The sequence below is a fragment of the Apodemus sylvaticus genome, chromosome 1, assembly GCF_947179515.1.
Source record: "Apodemus sylvaticus chromosome 1, mApoSyl1.1, whole genome shotgun sequence".
In the NCBI taxonomy this organism is placed as follows: Eukaryota; Metazoa; Chordata; class Mammalia; order Rodentia; family Muridae; genus Apodemus; species Apodemus sylvaticus.
This window is the reverse complement of record NC_067472.1, coordinates 85,884,945-85,897,477: the sequence shown is the minus strand read 5'-3', so window position 1 is coordinate 85,897,477 and position 12,533 is coordinate 85,884,945. Positions and strand designations below refer to the sequence as shown.

The window sequence follows — 12,533 nt, the reverse complement described above, 5'->3', positions numbered from 1 at the left end:
GTGTGTCTACTTCTTGGTCTTTCTGGACACACATCTGAGAACCACATTTCTCAGATTATGTACAGTTAGAGGAGACCATACTAATGTGTTCTAGACAGTGCTGGGTGAACAAGTGACGTGTTAGATCCAGGCTGATCCATCAAAACATTCTCCCTGAGACATCCCAGGCCATGTGCTGTACCCATGCTTTAAGAATCCCGGTTTCTGGATTTTCCCAGTGAGGAGCAATGCTCCTGATCAGAAATATCCATTTACAATATTTGAAGCAGTGCAAATCAAATATTTTTCATACTCTGATACTGGGATTTGGACATCAGGGTTACCCTGACTAATATAGTTAGGCACGTTGCCCTTGTGACAATTATCTTTAGAAAATGGATGCATTTTTAAAAACAAAGACGTGTTCACACTGTATGTAGAACAGGGCTTAGCATTAGGTAGATGGTGAACTGAATAGTCAAACCAATGTGATCCAGGTCTATCATAGGGACAATATAAACCTATAGCTTGGGCCATTTTCCAAGGAAGGGTGATATATTCTGTGAAAAATTCTTAGGCTACAAAAATAAACACCTATTCACTCTGTATGAAAAATAAATGAAGAGATATTTATTACAACAACAAAATCGAGGGAAAGACAAGGTAAACAACAACAATAATAAAAAATGTAAAACTTGGGTTGGGCCAATATAAGCCATTTTATAATGTTTCATAGCTCTTGGTGTGTGCTGTTGGGAGTATAAATTTGCACACATAAAGACAATGAACACTGAGTGCCTTGGAAAACTGGAAGATGCTTGAATCAGAAATAACCCTATTAATTGGAGTCAATAAATGTCATATTACTAGCATTTAATGAAATTGTTTAATTAATTAAATAATACTAAATTTCTCTCTGCAGCTTTGGAATAATTTTATGTTTTATATTCTTGTTTTAAGCCATTTAGTAATATGGGAGTAGATGTGTTAGCATGAGGGGCAAGAAAGATATGAATGACTACAGTTTTTAACAGTGTTTTTAATAGTATATACAAGAGAGAAGAACCCCTTTCATGGGTATCTGAGCCTTTTTTCAGGAATGGAGTTAGGAGTAAAGCCAAGGCCTTATGTTCTCAAAACAGCTAGAATAAAGTTTCTTGAGTTTTAATTCTTTTTTCCCAATGATCTACCTCAAATCTACCACACATGAAAAACGTTGCTCTTTAGGATTATCTTGGACTCAAGATATTTTGGAAAACAAATGTTACATACCTCCTGGAGTCCAGAAAGCCCATAGAATAGAGGGATATTTCTCCAATAAGAGCATAATCTGGCACCATCATGGCTACTGTTCGGAATAAGGCCTGGAAAAGAAATAATTGATTAGAACAAGAACATACAAGATAAATACTTAGGGAAGACACATCTACAGAGGGAAGACAGAAGTCATGTGATCATCCAGTAAACCCAGTGACAATCAAGGGAAGAAGAGCCAGAAGACAAATTAGCTCAGATAACCTCTGTGTTGACTTTGACCAAGTTAAATGCTATCACATTGGATAACATTGATGTATGGAAGGCTCTAGATGCTGTTTTTACAACTATGTTTCACTCTTTGCTAAATGAGAACATCTTATAGCATCAGTCAACTTTCTAGAATTCAGTAGAATAACAGATTTAAGAATCTAAGACCAAAACACAAGAATTCTGAAATTAAGCAAGATCTGATTTGATTTCTGTTCTGATGCAGACCAGTTTGGGCAAGTTATAGAATCCTAAATTTCAGTCTTTTCTTGCCAAAATGAACTAATAGCTTTAGCTCTTCATAGAAATATCCTGAGAATAAATGATATAGTATCAGTGAAGTATTCACAAACAAATGTGGCTCATAGTTAGTAACCAATAAATATCAGCTTCTCTATTATTGTCTTAGAACTTAGAGGAAAAGGGACAAGCATGATTATTACAGTTAATTAGCTGGAGAACCAGGACTAACTCAGATTTCTTCATAGCATTGCTTACTACTTCCTATAATGTCTGTCTCATGTAAGTTTCTTGTGTAAGTCTAACATGGCTATTGGCTAAGATTAGTGCAAAGAGTGGTTACAACAACTAGGTATAAAAAAGAGAAATGGAGGTCCAAATTCTACTTTGATACTCACTAGCATATGTCAGCTAACCTAGACAGACCTTGGTAAAGGGGAATCTCTCAAGAATTGCCTCTATCAGATTGGCCTTGTGGGCATGTCTGTGGAGGCATTTTCTTGATTTTTGATCTACATGAAAGGGCCCAGCTCACTGTGAGAGTGCTATCCCTAGCCTGAGATGTATAAGAAAGGTAGCTGAGTAAGCCAGGGAAACTAGTAAGTAGTATTTTTCCAATTGTTTCTGCTTCAGTTCCTGCCTCTAGGTTCTTGTTTGAGTTCTGCCCCAGCTTCCCTCAAAGATGAACCATGACTTGGAGGTATGAGCCTAGTGAGCACTCTCCTCCCACAAGCTGCTTTGCTCAATGTTCTATAACAGCAACAGAAAGCAAACAAGGAAGTCAACTAACTAGGAGTGCTAGATAGATCTTGATCATTTTCCACTCAGAGAAAAGTTGTCTGAATAAGATTTCCTGGAATCTAATCATAATGCACTTCTAGCAGATAGAGCAACATGTACTAAAGTCTGTGCTGAGGGCCACATCTTTCTTATCACTTCCATCTAAGAGATGTAACAATTCTAGTCCTAGAAGTCTCTCTCTCTGGTCACTCTTTTCAAGTCATCGAGTAGGAAACATTCTTTCCATAGAAGACCTAACTGTCTTATATCCCTTGGGTTTGTGCCTCGATGAAAGCAGCATCCCAAGACCATCTAGGTCCATCTCCCCTTGAAGAAAGCCTGTTTACCTTTCTTTTTTCTCCTTCTGAAGCACTCTCCTTCTACTAGCAACAGGGCTTGTAGATGTTACAGTAGCTGTAGCTCAGGACAGATAAGCAATAAGCACTGGGTACACATACTCTTGCTTTTGCTGTACAGGGCCAGAACAGCATGTTTTCTAAAGGAAATGACTTAGGCTTTACCAGTTTAGTAATAAAGGGGGTTGATGGGTATGGGTTGCTCTAGGTTTGCCAGAATTCTCTGCAGTGAAATTTGGTGTTCTTTCATTAGAAGATCTTTTGCCATAAGCCAGGATTTAACAGTGTTAAATTTCTATCCTCTCCTGGAAAAAAAACAATGAAATGTAACAGCTCCTTCTCAGCAACAGTAAGGTTAATGATAAGAGGTGGCTGCTGCCTTAGCATTCACCCATCTTTACCATGGCTAGCTTAAGTCTCTTTACTTTGTTGGTCTGACCTCTGGAGATAATTGAAAGGCTGACTGTTGCTACAGCTTCACTGCTATTCACTTGCTGATATTCATGTTTATGTATTTATTCCTCCTCACTGGGAGACCTTGTTTGGAATGTGGTCTGGGACCAAGTATTTTAGCAACATTGTCATTACACTAATCTTTCACCCAGTTCATAGCTAAGAAATATTAGCCATTTCTACTATTGGACTACCTATGAGATCTTCAGGGGCATACATCTAGGAATTTCTATATTGTAAATATATCTATGCTATATAAATCAATGCCAACATTTACCTTGAGGTTATCTGGTAACTCAGCCCTGCCAGCATACCCAGGGTTCATGGTGATAAAGACAGCACAGGTTGGGTTCAGTGAGAGCTCAGTGCCTTCAAAAATGAACATCTTTAGCTTCCGGATAATGGCTTGTTGGATGCTAAGGATTTGTTGGGCTACCACTGACAGTACTTCCACCTGTGGAGAGAATGCCAAACTAAGGTGTGCTCTGACAGTGTGCCCCCCTCTCAGCAAGGAAAAAAACCTCAACTACCTGAGAACTAGAGCTTTATGCTCTAAATGAGGATCAGGAATTAGGGCTTTGGTACAGAAAAGGAAAACTTCTCTCCTCTGTCTCTCTGTGTCTCTCTGTCTCTCTCTCTCTGTCTCTGTCTCTCTCTCTCTCTCTCTCTCTCTCTCTCTCTCTCTCTCTCTGTGTGTGTGTGTGTGTGTGTGTGTGTGTGTGTGTGGTGCCAGCATCCACCAGTTGAAAATTCATGCTTATGTTTCTGAATTTAATTCTCTATCTAAATAGAATAAATTACCCACTCTTTTGTGATACTTTTTTTTAAACCACTACTTTAGACTTCCATCATATTTTGTTTGATTTTCATTCCTCTTATTGGGTTGAAACTATCTAAGAAACAAGATAATTTCTTACTCATCTTTGCCTCATGAACTCATGCAATTATTGATATGCACTAGCCCCAGATAACTTCTGAATAAGTCAGTGAATGGATGAATATGATAGGAAGGTTGGGTGTGTTTAAAATACACATTATGTCTCTCCTTGTGGCTCTTGTGGCTCTTTATAGTGTATTAAGTACCAACTCCTTGCAAGGGCCATATAGAAGACACAGACTTCATTTCTAAAAGCTGAGAGCCCAGAAAAAGTCCCCTTCATGTTCAACCCCTCTGCCATGTCCTCTAGAAGGAGTGTTACCTCAATCCTGTTGAATTCATCAAAACAGGCCCATGCTCCAGCTTGGGCCAGTCCCTTGAAGAACTTCCCCATGGCTTTGTAATCCAAACCATCAGAACAATTGAAGACCACACACTAGAAAGAGGGAAGAGTCAGGATTAGTTTCTTCATAGCTAAGTAACCAGAACCAGAAGCCAGGATCAAGGTTCCTCTTTCATTATACCAAATGAACTGGCATCCCACTTTGCCTGTTAAGCAAAATCACCTTGAATTTTGTACTCTTGGGGTCCAGAGAGTGGAGTGGTAGGAAGAAAGGGGTAGAGACACGGGGTGGGGACTTCCATACCTGCTTGGCCAAAGCTTTAGCCAGATCTTTGGTGGTCTCTGTCTTGCCTGTCCCAGCTGGACCCTCTGGAGCACCTCCAAGGTTCAGTTTCAAAGCTCCCATTAGGGTCCTGAAAGGAAAAAAATGCAGCAACTTAGTGTATAAGTCCTGAGACACAAGAAACTGGGTTTTGTTTATTTAGAATTCTGCAAAAAGTTAGATGTCCCCTTCAATTGTATGATCAATGCATCATCTTTGTAAGAAATTGGTTTGTTTCAACATTGTGATCTCTGAGCCTCACACAGTGCTTGGTGCATGCCGGGGGCACCTACACACAGATGCCTGAAAGAAAGAAAGAATGAATAATGTAATACTTGGATCTGAATGAACCAAATAGAAATGAAAAACACTTCAATCCTACATTCCAAAGCTCATCAACACGGATGCAGTGAAGACACAATGGATGGTATGCATCTCACTGGGTTGTGACCCGAGCTTAGGAACCACATTTTAATTTAGTTCATATCCTCAGTGGAAAGAACACAGTGCCAGGCAGGTGCAAGACAGGTGTTAGAAGTGAATGATGTGGAAACTGATCCCAAAGTCCTTGGTATAAATCCCTGTAACTCCAGTACCACAGTAACTTGTTATTTTCTCAACTTGTTTCCACAGCTCTAATTAGATTTGGGGTGGGCTGATGTCATGCATAGTGCAAAAGGACCATCAACACATGACTATTCTTCATGACTGAGCTAATAATAGTGCATGGTGGTCAGGATGCTTGATGAATGAGTAGATTATAACTGTTCCCAGTACAAGGGGGTATATGAATGGTTAGGTCAGATGGACTTTGTTCTACTGTCATAATCACTCTGCCATCTGTGTCATTTATAATATGTTGAAGATCTGAAGGCTGTGCAATAGAATGTATCTCCAAAAGGAAATTTTTGGATGATGAGCAGAATAAGTGAGTGATGGATTAAACAACAAATCACAGAAATCAGGGGATTGATAATAAACAGACAAATGAATGGACAGTACTCAGTTCTCAAAATAGGTACAAGTGTCAAAGAGGCGGGGCAGGATAAGTGTCTTTAGTCATCAAGGAAGTCGACATGGAAACTACACTGGATTCACTCAAATCAGAATGACTGTCATCAAGAAACACAAATAACAGATACTAGCAGGAACTGCTGAAGAAGGACAGGGGAATTTAGCATTCATACACTATTGGTAGAAAATGTAAAATCAGTGCAATCGCTCTGTAAATTAGTATAAAATCTGAGAGTACTGCTGTATGATAAACCACAGAACTACTCTTCTGTATGCTGCCATACACTTGAAGGAATTGAAGCCAGTATGCCCCAGAGATATTTGTACATCCATGTTTACCATGATACTATTTATAGAACAAAGTTAGAAATCAGCCTTGGTGTCTATCAATAGATGAGTAGATAAATAATAAGTAATAAGTATAGCAAAACAGAATTTTATTTAGCTCTAAGTAAGAATGAAGTTTTGCTATTGGTAGAAAAATGGAAGGAACTTGAAACTATCATGTTATGCAATATAAACCAGATTCAGAGAAAACAAATACCATGTTTTCTCCTGTGTGTGTAATTTAGACATTTAAGTAGAAAAGGGACTAAGGAAGAAGAGAGAGAGAGGGATCAGAGAGGTTGTTGGAGAGACAAGAAAAGCTGCTCATAAATACAAAATATTCTTCTATGAAAATATAACAAAACTTATTGAATTCTATAATTAATACAAGCTAATAAAAAGAAAACACATGATTGAGAAATTTTAAAGAATCTTAAAGAATAATACTTTGAAGTAATAGTCTGTAATTTGTACTATAAGGAAAAATACAAAAGCTAAGAAAATCTAAGCATTAATAACAAACATTGAAAGCTTAACAAACCCAGGGACCAAATATTAGGAATTGAAAGGAAAGTGGCCCTGGGCACATACCCCAAGGATTCCCCAGCATGCAATAAAGACACATGCTCCACTATGTTCATAGCAGCCTTATTTATAATAGCCAGAAGCTGGAAAGAACCCAGATGCCCCTCAATGGAGGAATGGATACAGAAAATGTGGTATATTTACACAATGGAATACTACTCAGCAATTAGAAACAATGAATTCACAAAATTTTTAGGCAAATGGTTTGATCTGGAAAATATCATCCTAAGTGAGGTAACCCAATCACAAAAGAATACACATGGAATGCAATATCTGATAAGTGGATATTAATTAGCCCAGAAGCCCTGAATACCCAAGGCACAAATCGCATAACAAATGACTCCCCTGAAGAAGTATGGAGAGGGTCCTGATCCTGGAAAGGATTGATCTAGCATTGGAAGGGAATATAAGGACAGAGAAAAAGGAGGGAGGTGATTGGAGAAGGGATGGAGAGAAGAAGGTTTATGGGACATATGGGGAGGGGGGATCTGGGAAAAGGGAAATCATTTGGAATGTAAACAAAGAATATAGAAAATAAAAATATTTAAAAAAAAGAAAGGAAAGTGGCCAAGCACTGGCTAAGAGAATCCACTTTTCTCCATTGGACTGGATGCAGAGCCCAGAGATGCCCTGCCTGGGGTTATTGGTTTTATTTTCTTGCAGTACTGGGACTGGAATCCAGGCTAGCCTACTCGCTAGTCTAACTCTCTCCCTCATAGCCACATCCTTAGCCTTGCTTGTCTGTGACCTTTGTGGTCTATCCCATGGCCACAGACTCTCTAGGCACCATCTTGAGTTTTGTTATTGCTGACCTTAAGCACCATGTGATTATCTCACTCACATACCAATGCTCTGCTAACTGGTTCCAATACATTAGATATTGGGATTCCCACTGGGTTGCCATTTCCAGCCAGTTCCATATACTTTTGTAGTTGGTGCTAACAACTAAAGGAAAACTTCTGAAATGTAAATTTGAAACCAAGAGAATAAGGAACCCAAGATACCACAACCTTCCTGCCCAGTCAGTGCCTTTCCTGTCTGAATTTTCGCATTGTCCTTTTTGCTTGGTATTCCAGGGTTTACCTGTAGCAGCGGTCTGTGAGAGGAGTGATCACCAGGCGGGGAGAGTTTCCCAGGTACTCATAGCCATACAAGGCTTCTGTGGTTATCATTTGCACATGAACATTGCTTTCTGTCCAATAGTATCGTAGCTGTGAAATCCACTGGAAGTCATTTAGACTGTTGATATGATCTTGCTCCAGTTTGGCCACCACATCACGAGCTAATGGGACAACATGCAGAGAAACACACACATACACACATGGAGTCATCAGAATTATTTTTCCCCATAGACTTCTCAGTTAGATGAAGATGCTATCAAGGTTCCCAGTCTCCACACTATTTCAGGTTCCAACATCTTTCTGGCCTACTTCCAGCCTGCAGGTAGTAGGAGCTTTCACAAGCTGGACTTTGTTTTTCTAAACAAGGCTGAGCTGCCTTTTCTCAGGTAGTAGAGGTACTGAATGTATACATTCTAAAATCAGATTGCCTGGTATAGTGGTTAATACTGACTGTTAACTGGGTCTAGAATTACCAAGTTTCTGGGCATGCCTAAAAAGATTATCTAGGTTAACTGAAGTGAGAAGACTCACTCTAAATATGAATGATACTATTCCCTGGAATGAGTCCTGTTCTGGACTGCATTTTAACAAAAAGGAGAACTCTAGCTCAGCACCAGTGTTTGCTGCTATTTTCTTCTTGGATATGGAGGTAGTGTGGCCAAATGCTACACATTCCTGCTGCTGTATGTTCCCCACCATGGAGGTCTGAACCCTCAAACTGCCAGAATAAACACTTCTTCTCTTCAGTTGCTTTGGCCGGGTATTTTGTTGTAGCAGTGAGAAAAATAACTGATACACCTAGGTTCAAATACTGCTTTTTAAAAAAAAAAAGTTGCTCAATTTCTCTGTATCTTAGTTAGGCACTCTTATATCACCTGCAATGGTTATGAGGACTGTGGTGGTTTGAATATACTTGGCCATGGAAAGTGGCACTATTAGGAGGTGTGGTATTATTGGAGGAAGTGTGACCTTGTTAAAGAAAGAGTGTCACTGTGGAGGTGGGGCTTTGAGGTTTCCATGCTCTGTGGAAAGAGACCCTTCTCTTGGCTGCTTGCAGAAGACAGTTTCTTCCTGCCTGCCTTCAGACCAAGATGTAGAACTCTCTTCTCCAGCATCATGTTTTCCTGTACAATACCACGCTTCCCACCATGATGATAATGGACTGAACCTTTGAAACTGTAAGCCAGCACCAATTAAATATTGTCCTTTTTATGAGGTGGTCTCTTCACAGCAATGAAGCCTTAAGTAAGACAAGGACTAAATGTAACTGTGTGTTTAGAGAAACAGTGAGCATGAGAGAAGGTCAGTCCCTGAGCCAACTGCCAACATTTAAATATATTATATAAATGTGACTTCATGTAACTATTCTGAAACTCATGAGGGTGAGGGTGAGACAGACCCAGAGGCCTTGCAATATAGTCACCCTGAATGTTCACACATCTCCAATATGAACTTTGGGGCCTCATCCAGGTTCTAGGACACCCTAGGACAATGGGAAAGTATCCCATGAATTCATGGTTAGGGAGTGTCTTTTATTCCAGCCCTCAGAACCAGCTAGATAATATATTTCTAGGCTTCTTTCTTCCTCTCATAGGATTTCAAAGCTAACTTACATATAGTGATGATTCCTGAAGTCGAAGAGTAGCTCTCCCAGGCTTATGGAAATCACTAACTGGCTTTTATGTGCTGATGCGATGAGAGTTGTTGAAGTCTCTGAGCTAGTCTGCATGAGGGACCAGCTTGGAGTTGTCTTCACTCTGCAGCGTGTATACAAATGCATGTATATGTGTGCATGCATGTTTATGTTTGTGTCCTTAGCCATCCAAGGAGATGCTGGGCTATAATCATGTCTGCCTTCCTTACCTCTACCAGGTAGGTAGTTAGCCATTTGTAAGGAACAGATTCTCCCTCCTCTCTCTGACTTTATAGGCATCACTGCCTAAAATCAGGCTGAAATGAGTACTAGTCCCAAGGGAATAGATGATGTGCCACATTAGTTAGCTGGTATATGAGCAAGAAAGACCTTGTTCCTAGGCAACCAGCCTGGTCCATCCCTAGTTTCCTTGGTGATGATAGAGTCAGGGTGTGGAGGTGGTTTATTTTACATAGAGACCCACTTCCTCCTCATCTTCCTCCTCTGTTTTCTTTTTGTTTAAAGAAGAGCAGAAAGGCAAAGTCTCTCACTACCTCTCCCTGCACCACCACTAATTTCCAAGGCGTGGAAGCAGAGGGAGGAATCTTTGCCACTTCAAAATGCAATATCTCCTAACAACTGGTTCTTAACCTGGGAAATGTTTGTGAGAATGAAAAGATATAAACACTTAGCACACAGCTCAGCACCTGGTGAATATTTATCATCAGGAGCTATGTTTAACTGAAGGAAATCATTCCCCAAGCCAGTGCCTCTCAGAGACTAGAGTTCTGCTTAGTGCATGGCTGTGATGGGAGAGCCTTTGGCACTGGGTTCTTCTCAGTACTCTCCTTACTCTCAGATGGACTGGGGAGCCTTGAATCATCCTATTTAGGAGAACCAAGAGATGTGCCCAGCCAGCCACCATCTCTGGACTGAGCAATGTCAAGAGTCTGCATTCTCACCATGGACATCGATGACAGTGAGGGCCCCGAGAGTGAGCCTCGCCCCACTGCTCAGCTTCCCTCTCACCAGCTCAACAATCTGTGCGATCTGGTCATTGCTCTTTTTCAGAAAGTCCTGGTAGGGGCACAGGAAGAAACATTCAGTCCAAGTGGATTCTCCTCCAGCAATGCCATTACCTGTCTTCAGGGTTGACATCATGCGCCCTCCAATGGTCCAAGCCAGATCTAGATGTCATCCCTTAAACCATCCTTTCCCTCACCCTATACTTTAACCTCAAGACGAATCTTGTGCTAATTAAAAGAGGCCACACTACCTCTTCTGTTTTATTTTTATAACACCGTGGAAAAGGAAGAAATATAGAGAGCAGAATATACCACTGCAAATGCTTGGAGTAAGGAAAACCTAACTGTGGGGGAGTAAAGGCATTTGGGGCGATGAAGAGCTGTTCCTCATCTTGGACACAACTGTGGATACATGATTGCATGCACTTGTCAAAAACACAGAACTCTGTGTTGAAATGGTGGAGTCCTACTTTATGTGAATTATACAGTGTCAGATCAAATGAGACATAAAGAATAGGAGATTATGGTCTTTACCCATGAGTCATAGCACCTGGGTAACTAAGGCAGGAGGGGAATAGCCTAGGCTACATAGGAAGACACTATCTCACTTAAAATGAGGCGGAAGGGGAAAAGGAGGAGAGAGAGGAGCAGAAGGAGGAAAAAACAAAATACAGCATGTAACAACCCTAGACAGAGGCCTGGCCTTGGGCAGAGTCCAAGCCTAGGAAAAACCTAGGCATTTAATAGTGCAACTGATTAAACTGGCAAAGTTAAAAGGTCTATAGACATCAATGTCGGTCTCTTGATTGGGATCATTAGTTTGGTTTTCCCTGATAGTCATATCTGAGGGAATCTAGATGAAGAGTATAATAGAATTCCTCAGATTATTTTGTGACATTTTATATATAAGTCTGATATTTCAAAATGAAGAGGCTATAAAATTAAAAAAATAGATCTTAAAAAAGAAATTTAAAAAAGAGGGAAACCACCTGAGTTCAGATTTCACCATTTCAACTTTCCAGCACTGGGTTTTCGAGCCTGTGAGGCCCTCCAAGTGTGTGAAATCTGTATCGTTACAAATAAGCCAGAAAGCTCTCCTGAGGGTTGAGATAGCATTTGAGAAGCATGGGCACAATGTCTGATATGAATAAAGCTCCCAGTGAATAGTGATGTTATTGTTAGCAATAACGTGCCCAGCATGCAGAATCGCTGAAGTTCCTAATGCCGTCATTGTCCACGAACTGCTGTCTGATGCTGTGGAGATGCCTCCACAGTGCTCCAAAACTCCCCTCCCCACCCACAGCTGTTCTCCAAGCCTGGCTGCAGGTGGTCTCAAGAATCTGAGACTCCTCGCTACTTGCAAGGTTAGTTATGGATCCAAGCAGACAGTGACAAGCATTCTCAGGCTTAGACAGTGCTGATGGTGGTGTAGCCCCGTATTTTTCAGGCTTTGTATTCAATATGTCAAGTAATGATGTTCCCGAATGTTAAACTGAATGACTATATTAATGGATTTTGTATGAACTATATAGTTTCAATTTGGAACTTGTATGTAGTACAAGATATGATTGTAATATATAATACTCTGTGAGTTGAGGCAGTGGAAAGATTTGGAAAAGAAGACAGAATCAATCAGTTAATTTTTAATGCAATATTGTAAGTGATGATGCATACAGATTTCCTGTTCACATAAACCTTTCAAAACTTGATTTTCAATTGCTTTTGTGTGGAATGGTATTAGAAATGGCTGCAATGCACCATGCTTTTCCTGCCTCTTTCCAGGGCTGGGTATGCGGCCCAGGCTTTGTGTTTGCTGAGCAATTGCCCTGCTACCAAACTGTGCCACAGTCTGCCGTGTTTTCATCTTTAGAGTTTTGCACATTCTAATTCCTCTTTCTGGAACAATCTCCTTTGTATTTTCTACCTGACCAGCTGTCACTCATATAGTTCAGGT

At 40.4% G+C, this 12,533-nt stretch overlaps 1 protein-coding gene across 1 annotated transcript in view; it reads right to left on the bottom strand.

The window, feature by feature from the left end:
• Positions 1-12,533, bottom strand: part of Dnah3 (dynein axonemal heavy chain 3) — a 171,495-nt gene that overhangs the window by 98,670 nt on the left and 60,292 nt on the right. Inside the window, exons 27-32 of the mRNA XM_052175029.1 lie at positions 10,517-10,631; positions 7,884-8,082; positions 4,857-4,965; positions 4,532-4,645; positions 3,610-3,786; positions 1,252-1,343 (exon numbers count right to left, since the gene is read on the bottom strand). Coding sequence (XP_052030989.1) covers positions 1,252-1,343; positions 3,610-3,786; positions 4,532-4,645; positions 4,857-4,965; positions 7,884-8,082; positions 10,517-10,631 — 806 coding nt within the window. The remainder of the gene's footprint in view (positions 1-1,251; positions 1,344-3,609; positions 3,787-4,531; positions 4,646-4,856; positions 4,966-7,883; positions 8,083-10,516; positions 10,632-12,533) is intronic.